Raw genomic sequence first — 22,959 nt, 5'->3', positions numbered from 1 at the left:
GCCATGTTGGAGCTACAAGCAACACAAATGAATGTTCCATGATGATCTTGGAAATCACTCTTGGAAGGAGAACTAGAGGCGGGAAACACCAAGGAACTTCTAACGCATCCACCGCCTCTGCCTAAAGATCCCTGGACCTGGACAGGTACTTGGGAAGTTTCTTGTTTAGATGAGAAGCCATCAGATCTATTTCTGGAAGACCCCACATCTAAACAATCTGAGAAAACACATCTGGATGGAGCGACCACTCCCCCAGATGTAAATTCTGACGGCTGAGATAATCCGCTTCCCAATTGTCTATACCTGGGTTATGAACCGCAGAAACTAGACAGGAGCTGGATTCCCCCCAAGCAAGTATCCAAGATACTATTTTCATAGCTTGGGGACTGTGAGTCCCACCCTGATGATTGACATATGCCACAGTTGTGATATTGTCTGTCTGAAAACAAATGAACGGTTCTCTCTTCAACAGAGGCCAAACCTGAAGAGCTCTGAAAATAGCACGGAGTTCTAAAATATTGATTGGTAATCTCGCCTCTTGAGATTTCCAAACCCCTTGTGCTGTCAGAGATCCCAAAACAGCTCCCCAACCTGAAAGACTTGCATCTGTTGTGATCACAGTCCAGGTTGGACGAACAAAAGAGGCCCCTCGAACTATACAATGGTGATCCAACCACTAAGTCAGAGAGATTTAAACATTGGGATTTAAGGATATTAATTGTGATATCTTTGTATAATCCCTGCCCCATTGGTTCAGCATACAAAGCTGGAGAGGTCTCATATGAAAACGAGCAAAGGGGATTGCGTCCGATGCTGCAGTCATGACCTAAAACTTCCATGCCTATAGCTACTTTAGTGAATGATTGAGACTGAAGGTTCCAACAGGCTGAAACCAATTTTAATCGTCTCTTGTCTGTTAGAGACAGAGTCATGGACACTGAATCTATCTGGAAACCTAAAAAGGTGACCCTTGTCTGAGGAATCAAAGAACATTTTGGTAAATTGATCCTCCAACAATGTCTTTGAAGAAACAACACTAGTTGATTTGTGTGAGATTCTGCAGAATGTAAAGACTGAGCTAGTACCAAGATATCATCCAAATAAGGAAACACTGCAATACCCCGTTCTCTGATTACAGAGAGTAGGGCACCGAGAACCTTTGAAAAGATTCTTGGAGCCATTGCTAGGCCAAATGGAAGAGTGACAAATTGGTAATGCTTGTCTAGAAAAGAGAATCTCAGAAACTGATAGTGATCTGGACAATTCGGAATATGTAGATATGCATCCTGTAAGTCTATTGTGGACATATAATGCCCGTGCTGAAAGTTGGCACTCTTACATAACGATTCAAAATTTTCAGATCCAGAACTGGCCTGAATGAATTTTCTTTCTTTGGGACAATGAATAGATTTGTATAAAACCCCAGACCCGGTTTCTGAAACGGAACTGGTAAGATTACCCCTGAAAACTCCAGGTCTGAAACACACTTCAGAAAAGCCTGAGTCTTTACTGGATTTGCTGGGATGCGTGAGAGAAAATATCTTCTCACAGGAGGTCTTACTCTGAATCCTATTCGGTACCCTTGAGAGACGATACTCTGAATCCATTGATTTTGGACAGAATCTGCCCAAATGTTTTGGAAGAATCTTAATCTGCCCCCTACCAGCTTAGCTGGAATGAGGGCCGCACCTTCATGCAGACTTGGGGTCTGGCTTTGGTTTCTTAAATGGTTTGGATTTACTCCAACTTGAAGAAGGTTTCCAATTGCACCAGATTCTTTGGGGGAAGGATTAGGTTTCTGTTCCTTATTTTGTCGAAAGGAACAAAAACAGTTAGAAGCTTTAGATTTACCCTTAGGTCTTTTATCCTGAAGCAAAAAAACTCCCTCCCCCCCCAGTGACAGTTGAAATAATCGAATCCAACTGAGAACAAAATAATTTATTACCTTGGAAAGAGATAGTAATTTAGACTTACCATATTTTTTGCTCCATAAGACGCACTTTTTTCCCTCTCAAAAGTAAGGAGAAATGTCTTGCATTTTTAGGCTAACCGGTACCGGCTAATTTTGTTGTGATGGTGTCATCTGTGATCCTGAATTGCTGCACAGTGTCTGCGGGAAGTGCTGCACAGTGTCTGCGGGAGCCTGGGGGCTGAACTGAGTGAACCGGAAGCTACTGTGTAAAGGCCCGGGGATCTGCAGCTAGTACTGTTAAAGCAGGTGAGAGGATTCGCCCCCCCTCGTGTTCAGTGAAAAACAAACAAATCTGTCTTGGAAGATCCAGACGTTTAGGGCAATTGGAGCCGGTAATCAACTTCCAATACATTTATTTCAAACAGCTTCTATTACCTCGATCCGGACCGATATTCATGATAAATCCATTCAAAGGATTCATGGCAGGCTGTCCTCTCATTTTGTGTCTGCCTGCCATGAATCCTTTAAATAGATTTATCATGAATACCGGTCCGGATCGAGGTAATGGAAGCTGTTTGAAATAAATCTATTGAAAGTTGATTACCGGATTAGCTTATTAAAATTGAAATTCATAGTGGCAAAAAACATCCAGCATGTCCGCCGGATCAGCTGAGATCAACTTTTAATAGATTTATTTCAAACAGCTTCCATTACCTCGATGTATTTCAATTTTAATAAGCTCCAATAAAGTATGATACTTTTAACTACCGGTATCTCCGGATCCTGACCTGCTTTGCATCTGGGGACGAAATTGGACAGTCCGGAGGCAAGTTCTGTCAGCTACCGTAGCTATGAGCAGAAGGGAGTGTGTCACATGACCGGCACAACACAGAGGACCCGACAGTTTGATTGTTTCTAGTACCGTAACACATACATTTCTCCCAATTGCATACCCTTAAGGTGCATTTCAGCACATTGATGCATCATCCACCGATCATACACTACTACAGTGTGTGATATGAATATTCTTGTTTTGGTTTGGGATATTGTTAGGGTTAGGGGTTTGGGGTTAGGGTATGGGGTTAGGGTTTAGGTTATTAGGGTTAGGGTTAAGGTTTAGGGTTACCAGTATTCGGGTTAGGGTTATTAGGGTTTAGGTTATTAGGGTTAGGGTTTAGGTTATTAGAGTTAGGGTTTAGGTTATGAGGGTTAGGGTTATTAGGGTTAGGGTAGGGTTTAGGTTATTAGGGTTAGGGTTATTAGGTTTAGGGTTATTAGGGTTAGCACCCTCCCCTTGGCACATCAGGCATCATGAAATAGAAATTGTTCCCCCCAGGGCACCTAATGATATGTTACCGGTTAGGGATAGCCCCTCCCCTTGGCACATCAGGCATCATGAAATAGAAATTGTGCCCCCCAGGGAACCTAATGACATGTTACCGGTATATACCGGTAGTTACCGTAAACATTACAGTCCTTTATTTATTTAACGTATTTGTATATGGTATACCGGTATGTTTGATTTTAGCCACCAATTACGGTAGCAAGAGCTACTCAGGTGCTGAACCAAAAATGAGACAGCTCCTAACCTTACAGTCCTACTTTTTAAATACAGATAGCAAGAGAAGAAACAAAATTGATAATAGGAGTACGGTAAATTACCGTAGAAATTTGCTTAACATTGCATGCTCTGTCTGAATCATGAAAGAAAAAAATGGTGTTTCATATCCCTTTAACTAGCAATGGGGATGGTATGTACCAGTAATCATGGAGGGGTGGGGGGCGGCAAAATGTATCCTCGCCATAGCGCACTACTGTATATCCCAGAAAGTCCAGAAGTCAAAATCTACCGTATGTATAAATCCAAGATGCTTTACGGCATTTCATTTCAAAATTTAAAAGCCTCCATAAAACACTACTATTCACCAAACACAATCACAGTGTGTACAGGTCTTATGGAGCGAATGTGTGTGCACCCTGGAGCCAAATCGCCAAGTGCAGGGGTGAAAAGCAGGGAAGCATACTGAGATTGTGCGGCATGGAGGAGGGAAGGATGCAGAGTTGTAAATTCTTACCGTACTTTAATATGGATGCAATTCTATTTACCGTAATATTTCTTTAATATTGATGCAATTCTATTTGATTTGTGCCACCAGAGTGTGTTTTCTGAATTATGGTAAGACCATGCTCAGAGATAACGCAAATGGTCAGCGCTCAGTGGTAAACATTGGAAATAGTGGTACATTACTGACAGTTTTTTCATCACTGTATTTTCTTGCAGAAAACCTCCCCCATACATACCGGTACAAAGATGATAAAGCAGAAAAGAATAGCATATAAGATTTCTTTTAAACTAGAGGTAGTAAAATATGCAAAGGAGCATGGAAACATTTTGGGCCACCTCCAACTGAAAAAATTATAAGAGAGAGTGGAGGAAACAGGAGGATCAGCTGCAAAAAGCGAATAAAAGTAAGCACACTTTTCGTGGGCATGCTGCAAAGTGGCCACAGTTAGACGTGACCATAAAAGAATGGATCACACATCACCGGAATAATGGATTATCAGTCTCTACAAAAATGATAATATATGAAGCCAAACGCATTGCTGTAGAGAAAGGCATTCATGATTTTACTGGATCACCATCGTGGTGCTACAGGTTTATGAGGCGATGTGGCCTTGCTATGCGCACCAAAATTAGAATTGCGCAAAAAATGCCAAAATAATATGAAAATAAGATTCTGTCTTTTCATAAATTTGTAATTGATGCTAGGAAGAAAAATGGGTTTGAAATTGACCAGATTGGGAATATGGATGAAGTCCCGCTAACCTCTGATGTGCCATCTAATAGGACTGTTGATCTGAAAGGTGCCAAAACTATCACAGTGAAAACCTCCGGACATGAGAAAACCCATTACACGGTTGTGTTGTCTTGCTATGCAGACGGCACCAAATTGCCACCCATGTTAATTTTCAAATAGGAAAACATTTCCAAAAGAAGTGATTCCAAGAGGAGTTGTTGTACATGTTCATGAGAAAGGATGGATGGACGAAAATGGAATGAGAATATGGCTTGAAAAAGTGTGGTGCAAACGTCCTGGAGGGCTTCTGAAAAAAACAGAATTTATGTTTACCTGATAAATTACTTTCTCCAACGGTGTGTCCGGTCCACGGCGTCATCCTTACTTGTGGGATATTCTCTTCCCCAACAGGAAATGGCAAAGAGCCCAGCAAAGCTGGTCACATGATCCCTCCTAGGCTCCGCCTACCCCAGTCATTCGACCGACGTTAAGGAGGAATATTTGCATAGGAGAAACCATATGGTACCGTGGTGACTGTAGTTAAAGAAAATAAATTATCAGACCTGATTAAAAAAACCAGGGCGGGCCGTGGACCGGACACACCGTTGGAGAAAGTAATTTATCAGGTAAACATAAATTCTGTTTTCTCCAACATAGGTGTGTCCGGTCCACGGCGTCATCCTTACTTGTGGGAACCAATACCAAAGCTTTAGGACACGGATGAAGGGAGGGAGCAAATCAGGTCACCTAAATGGAAGGCACCACGGCTTGCAAAACCTTTCTCCCAAAAATAGCCTCAGAAGAAGCAAAAGTATCAAACTTGTAAAATTTGGTAAAAGTGTGCAGTGAAGACCAAGTCGCTGCCCTACATATCTGATCAACAGAAGCCTCGTTCTTGAAGGCCCATGTGGAAGCCACAGCCCTAGTGGAATGAGCCGTGATTCTTTCGGGAGGCTGCCGTCCGGCAGTCTCGTAAGCCAATCTGATGATGCTTTTAATCCAAAAAGAGAGAGAGGTAGAAGTTGCTTTTTGACCTCTCCTTTTACCGGAATAAACAACAGACAAGGAAGATGTTTGTCTAAAATCCTTTGTAGCATCTAAATAGAATTTTAGAGCGCGAACAACATCCAGATTGTGCAACAAACGTTCCTTCTTTGACACTGGTTTCGGACACAGAGAAGGTACGATAATCTCCTGGTTAATGTTTTTGTTAGAAACAACTTTTGGAAGAAAACCAGGTTTAGTACGTAAAACCACCTTATCTGCATGGAACACCAGATAAGGAGGAGAACACTGCAGAGCAGATAATTCTGAAACTCTTCTAGCAGAAGAAATCGCAACTAAAAACAAAACTTTCCAAGATAATAACTTAATATCAACGGAATGTAGGGGTTCAAACGGAACCCCCTGAAGAACTGAAAGAACTAAGTTGAGACTCCAAGGAGGAGTCAAAGGTTTGTAAACAGGCTTAATTCTAACCAGAGCCTGAACAAAGGCTTGAACATCTGGCACCGCTGCCAGCTTTTTGTGAAGTAACACAGACAAGGCAGAAATCTGTCCCTTCAGGGAACTAGCAGATAAACCTTTTTCCAATCCTTCTTGAAGGAAGGATAGAATCTTAGGAATCTTAAATCCGCTTCCCAATTTTCCACTCCTGGGATGTGGATAGCAGACAGGTGGCAGGAGTGAGACTCCGCCCATAGAATGATTTTGGTCACTTCTTCCATCGCTAGGGAACTCCTTGTTCCCCCCTGATGGTTGATGTACGCAACAGTTGTCATGTTGTCTGATTGAAACCGTATGAACTTGGCCCTCGCTAGCCGAGGCCAAGCCTTGAGAGCATTGAATATCGCTCTCAGTTCCAGAATATTTATCGGTAGAAGAGATTCTTCCCGAGACCAAAGACCCTGAGCTTTCAGGGATCCCCAGACCGCGCCCCAGCCCATCAGACTGGCGTCGGTCGTGACGATGACCCACTCCGGTCTGCGGAATGTCATCCCTTGTGACAGGTTGTCCAGGGACAGCCACCAACGGAGTGAGTCTCTGGTCCTCTGATTTACTTGTATCTTCGGAGACAAGTCTGTATAGTCCCCATTCCACTGACTGAGCATGCACAGTTGTAATGGTCTTAGATGAATGCGCGCAAAAGGAACTATGTCCATTGCCGCTACCATCAAACCGATCACTTCCATGCACTGCGCTATGGAAGGAAGAGGAACGGAATGAAGTATCCGACAAGAGTCTAGAAGTTTTGTTTTTCTGGCCTCTGTCAGAAAAATCCTCATTTCTAAGGAGTCTATTATTGTTCCCAAGAAGGGAACCCTTGTTGACGGAGATAGAGAACTCTTTTCCACGTTCACTTTCCATCCGTGAGATCTGAGAAAGGCCAGGACAATGTCCGTGTGAGCCTTTGCTTGAGGAAGGGACGACGCTTGAATCAGAATGTCGTCCAAGTAAGGTACTACAGCAATGCCCCTTGGTCTTAGCACAGCTAGAAGGGACCCTAGTACCTTTGTGAAAATCCTTGGAGCAGTGGCTAATCCGAAAGGAAGCGCCACGAACTGGTAATGCTTGTCCAGGAATGCGAACCTTAGGAACCGATGATGTTCCTTGTGGATAGGAATATGTAGATACGCATCCTTTAAATCCACCGTGGTCATGAATTGACCTTCCTGGATGGAAGGAAGAATAGTTCGAATGGTTCCCATCTTGAACGATGGAACCTTGAGAAACTTGTTTAAGATCTTGAGATCTAAGATTGGTCTGAACGTTCCCTCTTTTTTAGGAACTATGAACAGATTGGAGTAGAACCCCATCCCTTGTTCTCTTAATGGAACAGGATGAATCACTCCCATTTTTAACAGGTCTTCTACACAATGTAAGAATGCCTGTCTTTTTATGTGGTCTGAAGACAACTGAGACCTGTGGAACCTCCCCCTTGGGGGAAGCCCCTTGAATTCCAGAAGATAACCTTGGGAGACTATTTCTAGCGCCCAAGGATCCAGAACATCTCTTGCCCAAGCCTGAGCAGAGAGAGTCTGCCCCCCACCAGATCCGGTCCCGGATCGGGGGCCAACATTTCATGCTGTCTTGGTAGCAGTGGCAGGTTTCTTGGCCTGCTTTCCCTTGTTCCAGCCTTGCATTGGTTCCCCACATTCAGAACACAGTCTATCTGGTAGTTCAGACATGTTAAACAGGCATAAACTTGATAACAAAGTACAAAAAACGTTTTAAAATAAAACCGTTACTGTCACTTTAAATTTTAAACTGAACACACTTTATTACTGCAATTGCGAAAAAACATGAAGGAATTGTTCAAAATTCACCAAATTTTCACCACAGTGTCTTAAAGCCTTAAAAGTATTGCACACCAAATTTGGAAGCTTTAACCCTTAAAATAACGGAACCGGAGCCGTTTTTAACTTTAACCCCTTTACAGTCCCTGGTATCTGCTTTGCTGAGACCCAACCAAGCCCAAAGGGGAATACGATACCAAATGACGCCTTCAGAAAGTCTTTTCTAAGTATCAGAGCTCCTCTCACATGCGACTGCATGTCATGCCTCTCAAAAACAAGTGCGCAACACCGGCGCGAAAATGAGGCTCTGCCTATGATTTGGGAAAGCCCCTAAATAATAAGGAGTCTAAAACAGTGCCTGCCGATATTATTATATCAAAATACCCAGATAAAATGATTCCTCAAGGCTAAATATGTGTTAATAATGAATCGATTTAGCCCAGAAAAAGTCTACAGTCTTAATAAGCCCTTGTGAAGCCCTTATTTACGATCTTTATAAACATGGCTTACCGGATCCCATAGGGAAAATGACAGCTTCCAGCATTACATCGTCTTGTTAGAATGTGTCATACCTCAAGCAGCAAGAGACTGCTCACTGTTCCCCCAACTGAAGTTAATTGCTCTCAACAGTCCTGTGTGGAACAGCCATGGATTTTAGTGACGGTTGCTAAAATCATTTTCCTCATACAAACAGAAATCTTCATCTCTTTTCTGTTTCTGAGTAAATAGTACATACCAGCACTATTTTAAAATAACAAACTCTTGATTGAATAATAAAAACTACAGTTAAACACTAAAAAACTCTAAGCCATCTCCGTGGAGATGTTGCCTGTACAACGGCAAAGAGAATGACTGGGGTAGGCGGAGCCTAGGAGGGATCATGTGACCAGCTTTGCTGGGCTCTTTGCCATTTCCTGTTGGGGAAGAGAATATCCCACAAGTAAGGATGACGCCGTGGACCGGACACACCTATGTTGGAGAAAACTGCCTTATTAGTGCTTGACCAGTTTAGAGCACATATTAGCGAAACTACAAAAAAGTGCTTTAAAGAAGTAAAGACTCATCTAGCTGTAATTCCGGGAGGTCTTACCAGCCAGCTGCAACCTCTCAACGTTTCTATCAACAAACCATTTAAGGTCTTTATGCGAGAAGAGTGGAACAAATGGATGGCTGCTGGTAATCATGATCTGACACCTACTGGACGAATGAAGAGGCCCTCTATCACTCAAGTTTGTGAATGGGTGAAAACATCATGGCACTCAGTAAAGGAGGAAACCGTTGTACAGTCATTCAAAAAATGTGGCATTAGCAATGCTTTGGATGGAACTGAAGATGATTTCTTAGCTGAAGATGAAGAAAGTGATGTTTGTGATCTCAGCTTCTTAAATTCTGACTCTAGCGATTCAGAGTTCTTGGGGTACACAGACTAGAAGAGTACTTGAAAGCTTAAAGTCTACTCTTCATTTGTTAATGACACGGATGATGGTTCTTTATTCCACTGTTGACTGTTCTATTATTCTGTTATAGTGTATTAAATAGTTTACTACACCATTTGATTCAGAATATTTTATTTCTTGTTTTCCTCCTCTAAAAACTAGGTGCGTCTTATGGTCGGGTACGTCTTATGGAGCGAAAAATACGGTAGATACCATGTCAGCATTCCAATATTTGAGCCACAAAGCTCTTCTAGCTAAAATAGCTAAAGATATAGATTCAACATCAATTTTTATGCTATCAAAAATGGCATCACAGATAAAATGATTAGCATATTGTAGCAAGCAAACAATGCTAGACAAATCAGGATCCATTTCCTGTTGCGCTAAGCTTTCCAACCAAAAAGTTGATGCAGCTGCAACATCAGCCATAGAAATGGCAGGCCTGAGAAGAAATCCAGAATATAAATAAGGTTTCCTTAGATAAGATTCAAGTATTCTATCTAAAGGGTCTTTAAAAGAAGTACTATCTTCCATTGGAATAGTAGTACGTTTAGCAAGAGTAGAAATAGCCCCATCAACTTTGGGGATCTTTTCCCAAAACTCCAATCTAACTGCTGGCAAAGAATACGATTATTTAAACCTTGAAGAAGGAATAAAAAAAGTACCAGGCCTATTCCATTCCTTAGAAATCATATCAGAAATAGCATCAGGAACTGGAAAAACCTCTGGAGTAACCACAGGAGGTTTATAAACAGAATTCAAACGTTTACTAGTTTTAATATCAAGAGGACTAGTTTCCTCAATATCCAATGTAATCAACACCTCTTTTAACAAGGAACGAATATACTCCATTTTAAATAAATAAGTAGATTTGTCAGTGTCAATATCTGAGGAAGGATCTTCTAAATCAGATAGATCCTCATCAGAGGAGGATAATTAAGTATGTTGTCGGTCATTTGAAATTTCATCAACTTTATGAGAGGTTTTAAAAGACCTTTTTACGTTTATTAGAAGGCAGGATGGCAGACAAAGCCTTCTGAATCGCATCAGATGTTGAAGGAACAACAGGCATTGTATTATTACTGATGGACACATTCTCTGCATGTAAAAGCTTATCATGACAACTATTACATACCACAGCTGGAGATATAATCTCCACAAATTTACAACAAATGCACTTAGCTTTGGTAGAACTGTTATCAGGCAGCAGGGTGCCAACAGTGATTTCTGAGACAGGATCAGATTGAGACATCTTGCAAATGTAAGAGAAAAAACAACATATAAAGCAAAATTATCAATCTCCTTATATGGCAGTTTCAGGAATGGGAAAAAAATGCAAACAGCATAGCCCTCTGACTTTGAAAAACCGCAAGAGGCATCTAGGAATGGGGCTTAAAATAATGAAATTGTTTGACGCCAAGTATGATGCACAACGCAAAATGAAATTTTTTTGGCGCATCCGGAAATGACACACTCGCGTCATTGAAGACGCAACCTTGTGCAAGGAACTCGGCGTCAACTAAGACGCCGGAAATTACGAATTTGCATCATCGGACGTACCTTCACGCCAAAAAAGAATTCTCGCTCCAAAAATGACGCAATAAACTTTGGCATTTTGCGCCCTCGCGACCCTAATTTTGCCTGCGAAAATGAATGAAAAAGCAGTCAATTGAGAAAAGACTATACCCCAGGTAAGAAAAATATTTTCCTAAATATGTTTTTTCACAAATATGAAACTGATAGTCTGCAAAAGGAAATATACATAAACCTGACTCATGGCAAATATAAGTACAATACATATATTTAGAACTTTATATTAATGCATAAAGTGCCAAACTATAGCTGAGAGTGTCTTAAGTAATGAAAACATACTTACCAAAAGACACCCATCCACATATAGCAGATAGCCAAACCAGTACTAAAACAGTTATCAGTAGAGGTAATGGAATATGAGAGCATATTGTTGATCTGAATAAGGGAGGTAGGAGATGAATCTCTACGACCGATAACAGAGAACCTATGAAATAGATCTCCCGCGAGGAAAACCATTGCATTCAATAGGTGATACTCCCTTCACATCCCTCTGACATTCACTGTACTCTGAGATGAATCGGGCTTCAAAATGCTGAGAAGAGGATATCAACGTAGAATCTAAGCACAAACTTACTTCACCAACTCCATAGGAGGCAAAGTTTGTAAAACTGAATTGTGGGTGTGGTGAGGGGTGTATTTATAGGCATTTTTAGGTTTGGGAAACTTTACCCCTCCTGGTAGGATTGTATATCCCATAAGTCACTAGCTCATAGACTCTTGCCAATTACATGAAAGAAACCTTTCTTCACTTCACAGCCAGAGCAGCTTCCCCCACCCGGAGATCCTCTCTTCACATGTCAGTAATGGCTAATCTGGCTTCCTCCAATCACGGCATGGCCTCAGGCAATGACTCCCCAGGGGGGAAAGCCGTGATTGGAGGAAGCCAGATTAGTCATCTATGACATGTGAAGAGAGGATCTCCGGGTGTGGGAAGCTGCTCCAGCTGTGAAAAGAAGGTACGTTTTTAAACAAAACGGCTGCTTTCTAAACTTTGATGAATGAAAGTGCCCTGTTTTTAATAGTATTTTTAAAAACTGGGCTTTCATTCATCAAAGTTTACCTTCACTTTAAACATATCTAGATAAGCCCCCTGCGTAAACATGTTAAGCAGTGTGTCTGCTCAGAGAGCTAGCAGTGCTTCGTATCATATCGGCAATGATTCAACTTAACATAGAACTACTTGCTCTTTGTCCAGAAAAGCTATTTAAAATGCTGGTGCATGGAGAATATCTAGATATGTTTCCGGTGCAAATGCATAGTAAAAGCTCTCACCAACTAACCGAAATAACTTTTTGTAAAATCATTTTTGCTAATAAACGTGTAATGCAAAAATGCTTCTATTAAAATCTATATGCATTTTAATTTTGGTTGAAATTTCCCTTTAGGTCTATTATCACATAATGCAATTCCAAGAACATAAAAAAATGAAAGAAAAAAAATGATCAAATTGCTTATTTACCTGGAGTTTTTGATGTAGCAAGCAGCATTTGAGATCTGGGGCTCCGCTGCTTAACCTAAAAGACATGTGCAACAAAAGAAGTTATTAACATCTGCTGTGTGAACTTAGCCACATACTAGAGTGGAGGATTCATACTTTATATTGGATACATGGCCAATATTTCCATCTTGTTAAAGCTGAAGTAACATTATGTTTGTTGCATAAAGGAGAAAACATTTGGAGTGTTCCCTAGCCAATACTATGTTATCGGTAATTGATAATAGGAGTTAATACTGAAAATATTGTTGAATAAAATAAAAAAGCGCTCACCCAGGAATAAGGAAATTGTTCTCCCATCTAGAACGCATCTCAAGTACAAACTCTTGCCACAAATGTGCAACCCCTCTCACGCCGCCATGGTAGAAATTGACCATACACAGACACAGGGCCAGTTTGTATGTCAGACTGTCCATTGGTGCCGATTTCAGCTGATTGTACAGAGTCTGGAAAAAACAAACAATTTGTTTAATTTCTTTTTAATTAAATAGCCCAGTTTTGAGGTCAAAGTCAGTCAAGAGCAAGCACAAAAAAAGAAAATTCTGGAGTGCAGTAAAAAGTAATAGACGCAGCTTTACCTTTAAATCTTTTACAGGAAGCAATGCTAGGGTTTTAAAAAGGGAAAGTAAGCTTTTTTTTTGTGTATAATTAAAAAGGAAATTTATGCTTACCTGATAAATTTATTTTACGATATGACGAGTCCACGGATTTCATCCTTACTTATGGGATTACGCCTCCTGGTCAGCAGCAAGTGGCAAAGAGCACCACAGCAGAGCTGTATATATAGCTCCTCCCTTCCCTCCCACTCCAGTCATTCGACCGAAGTTAGGAAGAGAAAGTTAAAGCCAAAGGTGCAGAGGTGACTGAAGTTTGACAAAATTAAGTAAATACCTGTCTTAGAAATGACAGGGTGGTCCGTGGACTCGTCATATCGTAAAATAAATAAATTTATCAGGTAAGCATAAATTTCCTTTTCTTTTACAAGATATGACGAGTCCACGGATTTCATCCTTACTTATGGGATACAATACCAAAGCTATAGGACACGGATGAAAGGGAGGGACAAGACAGGAACCTAAATGGAAGGCACCACTGCTTGAAGAACCTTTCTCCCAAAACCAGCCTCAGATGAAGCAAAAGTATCAAATTTGGAAAAAGTGTGAAGAGACGACCAAGTTGCAGCCTTGCAAATCTGTTCAACAGAAGCATCGTTTTTAAATGCCCATGAAGAAGCCACAGCCCTAGTGGAATGAGCCGTAATTCTTTCAGGAGGCTGCTGTACAGCAGTCTCATATGCCAGACGGATAATACTCTTCAGCCAAAAAGAAAGAGAGGTAGCCTTAGCTTTCTGGCCCCTACGTTTTCCAGAAAAAAACAATAAACAATGAAGATGATTGACGAAAGTCTTTAGTCGCCTGCAAGTAAAACTTCAGGGCACGGACCACGTCCAAGTTATGCAACAGACGCTCCTTCTTAGAAGAAGAATTAGGACACAATGAAGGAACAACCATTTCCTGATTAATATTCTTATTAGAAACAACCTTAGGAAGGAAACCAGGTTTGGTACGTAAAACCACCTTATCAGAATGGAAAATAAGATAAGGAGAGTCACATTGTAACGCTGAAAGCTCAGAAACTCTACGAGCAGAAGAAATAGCAACCAAAAATAAAACCTTCCAAGATAACAACTTAATATCTATGGAATGCATGGGTTCAAACGGAACCCCTTGAAGAACATTAAGAACTAAATTCAAACTCCAGGGTGGAGCAATTGGTCTAAACACAGGCTTGATTCTAGTCAGAGCCTGACAAAAAGACTGAACGTCTGGAACATCTGCCAAACGCTTGTGTAGTAAAATTGACAAAGCAGAAATTTGTCCCTTTAAGGAACTTGCTGATAACCCTTTCTCCAATCCTTCTCGGAGAAAAGATAAAATCCTGGGAATCCTAACTCTACTTCATGAGTAGCCCTTGGATTCGCACCAATAAAGATATTTACGCCATATCTTATGTTAGATCTTTCTAGTGACAGGCTTACGTGCCTGAATCAAAGTATCAATGACCGAATCAGAGAACCCCCGCTTAGATAAAAATCAAGCGTTCAATCTCCAAGCAGTCAGTTGCAGAGAAACTAGATTTGGATGATGGAAGGGTCCTTGAATGAGAAGGTCCTGCCTCAATGGAAGCTTTCACGGTGGCAGAGAGGACATGTCCACCAGATCGGCATACCAAGTCCTGCGAGGCCACGCAGGCGTGATTAGAATTACCGAAGCCCTCTCCTGTTTGATCCGTGCAATTACTCGGGGAAGGAGAGCAAACAGTGGAAACACATAAGCTAGGTTGAACGACCAAGGCACTGCCAAGGCATCTATCAGTTCGGCCTGAGGATCCCTCGACCTGGATCCGTATCTTGGGAGCTTGGCATTCAGACGAGACACCATCAGATCTAATTCCGGTCTGCCCCATCTGAGAATCAGGGTGGCAAAGACCTCCGGATGGAGTTCCCACTTTTCCGGATGAAACGTCTGTCTGCTTAAAAAGTCCACTTCCCAGTTGTCCACTCCTGGGATGTAGATTGCTGACAGATAACAAGAGTGAGCTTCCGCCCACCGAATTATCTTGGATACTTCTGTCATCGCTAAGGAACTCCTCTTTCCTCCCGGATGATTGATGTAAGCCACAGTCGTGATGTTGTCCGACTGAAATCTGATGAATTTGGCCGAAGCCAACTGAGGCCAAGTCTGAAGCGCATTGAATATTGCTCTCAATTCTAGAATATTGATTGGAAGTAGAGACTCCGACCGAGTCCTCACCCCCTGAGCCTTCAGGGAATTCCAGACCGCACCCCAGCCTAGTAGACTGGCGTCCGTTGTCACTATCACCCAAGAGGGTCTGCTAAAGCACGTCCCTTGGGACAGATGATCCGGCAACAACCACCAAAGAAGAGAGTCTCTTGTCTCCTGATCCAGATGTATCTGAGGAGACAAATTTGCATAATCTCCATCCCCCTGCCCGAGCAAGCACAGTTGTAGTGGTCTGAGATGAAAGCGAGCAAACTGAATGATGTCCATTGCCGCCACCATCAATCCAATCACCTCCATGCACTGAGCCACTGATGGTCGAGGATTGGACTGAAGGGCTCGGCATGTATTCAGAATCTTTAACTTTCTGACCTCTGTCAAGAAAATTTTCATGGATATAGAATCTATTAGCGTTCCCAAGAAGGGAACCCTTGTCTGTGGAATTAGTGAACTCTCTTCTAGATTCACCTTCCACCTGCGAGTCCTCAGAAAGGACAGAACCATGTCTGTATGAGATTTTGCCAGATGGTAAGACGACGCCTGGATCAGAATATCGTCCAGATAAGGCGCCACTACAATGCCCCGTGGCCTGAGAACCGCCAGAAGAGACCCTAGAACCTTTGTGAAGATCCGGGGTGCTGTGGCCAACCCGAAGGGAAGAGCCACAAACTGAAAATGTTTGTCCAGGAAGGCAAACCTTAGGAACTGGTGATGATCCTTGTGGATGGGAATATGAAGATATGCAGCCTTCAAGTCCACGGTAGTCATATATTGACCCTCCTGGATCAATGGTAGAATTGTTCGAATAGTCTCCATCTTGAAGGATGGGACTCTGAGAAACTTGTTTAGACTTTTTAGATCTAAAATAGGTTGAAACGTGCCCTCTTTTTTGGGGACCACGAAAAGATTCGAGTAAAACCCCTGCCCTTGTTCCAGTATTGGAACAGGACGAATTACTTCCATAGTAAAGAGGTCTTTTACACAACGTAAGAGCGCCTCTCTTTTTATCTGGTCTACAGACAATCGTGAAAGAAGAAACCTCCCCCTTGGGAGAGAATTTTTGAATTCCAGTTGATACCCTTGGGACACGATCTCCAGTGTCCAGGGGTCTCTTTTCCAAGCCTGGGTAAAGAAAGTAAGTCTGCCCCCTGCTAGAGCCAGTCCCGGATCGGGGGCCGCCCCTTCATGCTGTCTTTGGAGCAGCAGCGGGCTTCTTGGGTTGTTTACCCTTGTTCCATACCTGGTTGGGTCTCCAGACAGACTTGGCTTGAGCAAAATTCCATTCCTGTTTAGCGGAAGAAGGAGAGGGGACCCCTTTGAAATTCCGAAAGGAACGAAAATTATTCTGTTTACTAGGGATGCACCGAAATGAAAATTCTGGACCGAAACCGAAAATTCAGGATGCCCTTTGCCGAAACCGAAAATGACATTTTTTTTTAAAAAAAAATGGTTTTAAAATATTTTTTTGACTTTTTTTCTATAATTTTATTTATTATATTAGAGATTACTGAATTTAATGAATCTGAAATTAAAAACTACAAGCCAATAAAATAAATAACCACACTTTTATTGAAAGTGACACCAAAATTGGACAAAAAATAAGAAAAATATGTTTCTGTTATAAAGGAAGGAATTGAAGAATAATGTATTGTTGATATTAATTTAAAATCAATATACATTCTTCAGTTCTATGCAACTAAATCAGATTTAGCAGATTTTCTTTTTAACAATTATCCAAATAAACTATAGTCCTAGAAATTAAAACTATTATCAGCACAGTGTATAGCAAAGCAAACATCCTCAAACTTGGTCCTCCAGAGGTTTTGGAACTACATTTCCCATGATGCTCAGCCAGCTGATATGCTGGCTGAGCATTTATGGGAGAGGTAGTTCCAAAACCTCTGGAGGGCCACGTTTGAGGATGTCTGGTGTATAGTGACAGCACAGTGTAACATACAGTACACACAGCTCTCTCTGTATAGTGTATAGGGGCAGCACACACAATACACTAGGTAGCTGTGTATACAACGTGCTGTCCCTATTGACTATACAGAGGGCTGTGAATAGTATAGGTGTTTCCAAAGATGCTGTCTGTTTACTAAACTTATGGCCAGTGGCCACCATTGCAGTTTGCAGATGTTACACAGAATATTCATTCTGCCCATGTATTTGCCCATAAACAACAGGGCCCAAAATCAATTTGCAAGTTATATCTGTGCCACTGGGATGTAGAAAGACATCTGTTTATTTTGTTTATTTATTTAGTAGTCCAATTGACATTTTACTTACAGACTCAGACATTTCTGGGCCTGGCATAACTTAACTAAGTTATAACTATAGTATTGATGTTTTATTAAACTTTTTAATTGCAAAATGTAGAGCTGCACATTCTCCTTAGTTCTCTACAAGATACACAGGGAATCGGGCATTATTCAAAGCTGTCACTTGTGAGGTCTTCTGAAGGCAGCATTGGATCATTCTGGGTAAAATTATTAATTTTACCCAGAATGATTCAATGATCCAATGCTGCCTTCAGAAGAACTCACAAGTGTGGTATGGCTCAGACCTCCCTCCTCTCACACACGCCGGAACACCGCGCGAGGGCTCCATACATGGCTCAGACCTCCCTCCTCTCACACACGCCGGAACACCGCGCAAGGGCTAGTCCTGCTGAGAGATGTTAAATTGTGAATGCTGGGTAATAGTATGGTATGGCTCAGGCCTCCCTCCTCTCACACACGCCGGAACACCGCGCGAGGGCTCCATAAATGGCTCAGACCTCCCTCCTCTCACACACGCCGGAACACCGCGCAAGGGCTAGTCCTGCTGAGAGATGTTAAATTGTTAATGCTGGGTAATAGTATGGTATGGCTCAGACCTCTCTCACACACCGGAACACCAGAGATATTAATGGGGGCAATTTTACTCCACATCCACATGATTTGTGTTGACTCGGCAGCTTTGCTCTCTTTCGGCCGAAATGGAATAGGCCCATTTTCGGCCGAAAATTTCGGTTGCCGAAATTTCGGTACATCCCTACTGTTTACCCCTCAGTTTAGCTGCTTTATCCTGATGTAGGAGATGACCCTTACCTCCCGTAATGTCAGAAATGTTTTCTTTCAAGTAAGGCCCGAATAGGGTCTTTCCTTTGAAAGGAATAGCCAAAAGCTTTGACTTAGATGACACATCAGCAGGCCAAGATTTTAACCATAACGCTCTACGCGCTAAAATGGCAAACCCAGCATTCTTAGCCGCCAATTTGGCAATCTGAAAGGCGGCATCCGTAATAAAAGAATTAGCCAGCTTAAGAGCCTTAATTCTATCTAAGATTTCCTCTAAAGGAGTCTCAGTCTTAAGAGACTCTAAGGCATCAAACCAGAAGGCCGCCGCAGTTGTAACTGGTACAATGCAGGCCGTCGGTTGTAAAAGAAAACCCTGATGAATAAATTACTTTTTCAGAAGACCCTCCAACTTTTTATCCATAGGATCTTTGAAAGCACAAATGTCCTCAATAGGAATAGTTGTACGCTTCGCCAGGGTAGATATAGCTCCCTCCACCTTAGGGACCGTTTGCCAAGAGTCCCAGACAGTGTCAGATATGGGATACATTTTCTTAAAATTAGGAGGTGAGAACGGGATACCCGGTCTTTCCCATTCCCGCGTAATAATTTCCGAGATTCTCTTAGGAACCGGAAAAACATCAGAGTAAGCAGGTACCTCTAAGTACTTGTCCATCTTACACAATTTCTCTGGTGGTACCACAATAGAGTCACAGTCATCCAGAGTCGCTAAAACCTCCTGAAGTAACAGGCGGAGGTGTTCAAGCTTAAATCTGAAGGACATGAGTCCGAGTCCGTCTGAGGTAACACACTTCCCGAGTCGGAAAGCTCCCCCTCAGACAGAAGTTCCCTGACCCCCAATTCAGATCCACGTGAGGGTACATCGGAAACAGCCATCAAAGCATCAGAAGTCGCAGGAATCAGAGTGGCTTCTGTCCTGCTGCATTTGCCCTGCAACACTGGCAACTTAGATAAAACCTCTGTAAGGGTAGATGGCATAACTGGGGAAAACAAGAAAAGCGGCGCTTACCAGTCTTGGGGTTTTTGGCCGTGATACCGAGCAGCGTGTCTTCAGCGTTGGCTCTTTTCCTCCGCTGTCTGGAGCCCAGCAAGAGCGCCTACGTCCCAGGCGCAAACACACTGTCAAATTACCATCCACTTCCAGGCATCACACTGTTTGCCAAGAGTCCCAGACAGTGTCAGATATGAGATACATTTTCTTAAAATTAGGAGGTGAGAACGGGATACCCGGTCTTTCCCATTCCCGCATAATAATTTCCGAGATTCTCTTAGGAACCGGAAAAAAATCGGAGTAAGCAGGTACCTCTAAGTACTTGTCCATCTTACACAATTTCTCTGGTGGTACCACAATAGAGTCACAGTCATCCAGAGTCGCTAAAACCTCCTGAAGTAACAGGCGGAGGTGTTCAAGCTTAAATCTGAAGGACATGACGTCCGAATCCGTCTGAGGTAACACACTTCCCAACTTAGATAAAACCTCTGTAAGGGTAGATGGCATAACTGGGGAAAACAAGAAAAGCGGCACTTACCAGTCTTGGGGTTTTTGGCCGTGATACTGAGCAGCGTGTCTTCAGCGTTGGCTCTTTTCCTCCATCCTTTTCCTCCACTGTCTGGAGCCCAGCAAGAGCGCCTATGTCCCAGGCGCAAACACACTGTCAAATTACCATCCACTTCCGGGCATCACATGCAGGCAAGGAGGGGCAAGCAGCCGGGGTATCGCAAAAATAAAAGCTTCAGCTCATAATAGTAATCCGGGGTCACAGAACGGCAACTGCAGACATGTTTCGTGTGGTTCCTCCACACTTGATCACTGCTGACTTTTGCCGCTTCTGTGACTTGCTTTTAAAGCCTGAAATATTTTACAATTAACCAATTTAAAAACAAAAGTTAACCCCTTCATGCCCTTGTATTAGTTTACATATATAAACACTTTGATGAGCAAATATACACATACAGGTAAATGCTCTACTTATATATCAGGTATTATGTGGATAACGCCTATTTATGCCAAAACTAAGAGGTTGTTAGACAACTTGAGAAGATTAGAAAACAAGTACATTATTTTGCCATAATTGGCTACTTCATAATAATATTATATATGTATGTACTGTTTGTTTATGTAAAGTGTCTCTACTTACACTATGCACTAACTTAGGCTGCAGTTCCTGATATAACTGCTAGATTAAGGATTTTTGTATGGATTATTTAAATACATAGATTCACATCACTTTCCTTGTTAATACCAATAGGAGATCTAGTATTTAACAAGAAAATCCACTGGGCCTCCTTGTAATCTAATTTGTATATTATGTCACCCCCTCTTTTGTGTGGGGGGACATGATCAATAGCCTGGATAGACAGCAGTGAGGCATCCCCTGCATGCATAGATTTAAAGTGTCTAGATACTGGTGTATCCGTATCGGGGTCCTCTATGTCCCTTATGTGCTCAAGGGCCCTATCCTTTAGGGGGCGTTTCATTTTGCCTATATACTGGATCTGGCAACCCCTACAGGTGAGGAGATAGATTACGTGATTAGATTTGCAGTTTAGTCTGAACCTGATGTCATATGTACGTCTGGTTACCGTGGAAGTAAAGGTAATTCCCTCTGATACCTGGTTGCAAGTTTTACAGCGCTGTGTCTTACACATATAAAACCCTACTCTGTGTGGTAGCCAAGTTCTAGTTTTCTCCATTTGCAAATCTGAGGGTGCTACTATATTCCCAATGGATTTAATTTTCCTGGCAACAAATTTGCAACCTTGTGTTGCAATATTTTCTAGATTTAAGTCAGTGGTCAGAATAGGGAGACATTGCTTTATGATGTCGCATATTTTACTATATTCAAGGCTGTATGGAGTGCTAAACACAATTTTGTTACCATTCCTGGGCCTTTGTTGGACATTTAATTTTTTATATTTTAGTAGATTATCTCGTGGTATTAAATCTACCTCCTTTTTAGTGTTTTTTTAGCAAACTCTCCGGATACCCTCTACTTAGTAATCTCTCTTCTAGCACCGCGCATTGTTCCTCATATGTTTTGATATCAGAACAAACCCTTTTTGTTCTTATGTATTGTCCTTTGGGGATTGCTTTTTTGACGTGCCCTGGGTGGCTTGATTTGTAATTCAAAATAGTGTTCCCCCTTGTGGGCTTCCTATATAAGGTTGTGCTGACAGCATTGGTATGTATATCTACTTGGAGTGCTAGATCTAAGAATACTGTGTAGGTCATACTCTGGTCATGTGTGAATTTCAAGTTCATGTTGTTGATGTTAATAGTGTTTATGAATAGACCCATTGTTTCCTCGTTTCCATCCAACACCACCAGCAGGTCATCTATATATCTTCCATAGTATATTATATGCTTTTTGAAGGGGTTGTCATCTCCATAGACGTGGGCGGCTTCCCACCAACCCATGAAGAGGTTGGCGTAGGAGGGGGCAAATTTTGCCCCCATAGCCGTCCCACACCTCTGGAGATAACAACCTCCCCCAAACATAAAAATAGGAATTCTATAGCTGTAAGCAAAAAATATTTGATATCGTCTGTGTAATTGGAAAAATTATTAAGAAAATATGATACTGCTGCTAACCCCTGGTGGTGTGGGATAGATGTGTATAGGGATGTAACATCTATAGTGATGAAACGGTATGTATCTTTCCATTCTAGTTCTTTCAATTGATTTAGTACCTGTGTGGAGTCACAAATATAATTCATAAGTTCTCCAACTAACGTTTGGAGATATGTGTCCACTAGTTCTGATAAAGGTTCAAGTAATGACCCCACCCCCGATATAAAGGGTCGACCGGGCGGATTTTTACTGTCCTTATGCAATTTAGGGACAAAATAAAAGATAGGTGTATATGGATAAGCGGGCAGTAGAGTATCAAGCAGAGATTCTTTGAAGGCCCCTGCTTGTTGGCCTAACGTAAGAATATCGGCTAATTGGGCTCTGAATTTCTGCGTAGGGTTAAAAGTTAATTTAACATATACTTCATCATCATTTAACTGTCGGAGGGCCTCTGATATGTAGTATTCACGGTCCATGACCACTACATTCCATCCTTTATCCGATTCCTTTATTACAATATTTGTATTTTCCCCCAACCTTTTTAGGGTTATGTGTTGTTCACGTGTTAAATTCTGTCTGTGTATATCTCTAGTAGTTTTTTCATTTGTCACTTTCTCTGATAGCACTTTTTTTCATGCTTGGTTTGAACACTGGGGGAATTGTTTTTACCTCCTCCTCTACTATGTTTTCATTCAGCATTGTAGTAAGGTCTAATATTAGACATTGTTCATCAAAGGGAAGCTGATTTCTACTCATAGGTTGGTGTACCTGTGACTCTTCATGGTTGACCTGTTGAACACCGTCCTGGGATTCTGAGAAATTATTCTTAAGAGTTAGCTTTCTCACAAACTTATTTACATCATGGACGGTGCCGAACAGGTCAAAATGAGTGGTGGGGGCAAAGCCCAAACCTAGACCCAATACCTCTATCTCTGTGGTTGTAAGGTCATATTTAGAAAGATTTATTACATTTTATA

General features: G+C 41.8%; 1 protein-coding gene across 1 annotated transcript in view; it reads right to left on the bottom strand.

Annotated features, from left to right (window-relative positions):
* Positions 1-22,959, bottom strand: part of RAB3GAP1 (RAB3 GTPase activating protein catalytic subunit 1) — a 259,144-nt gene that overhangs the window by 127,164 nt on the left and 109,021 nt on the right. Inside the window, exons 15-16 of the mRNA XM_053698235.1 lie at positions 12,804-12,976; positions 12,495-12,549 (exon numbers count right to left, since the gene is read on the bottom strand). Of these exons, the coding sequence (XP_053554210.1) occupies positions 12,495-12,549; positions 12,804-12,976 (228 nt within the window). The remainder of the gene's footprint in view (positions 1-12,494; positions 12,550-12,803; positions 12,977-22,959) is intronic.

Source organism: Bombina bombina, chromosome 1 (assembly GCF_027579735.1).
Source record: "Bombina bombina isolate aBomBom1 chromosome 1, aBomBom1.pri, whole genome shotgun sequence".
NCBI lineage: Eukaryota > Metazoa > Chordata > Amphibia > Anura > Bombinatoridae > Bombina > Bombina bombina.
The sequence above is the reverse complement of the archived record's forward strand: the minus strand, read 5'-3'. Positions and strand labels throughout refer to the sequence as shown.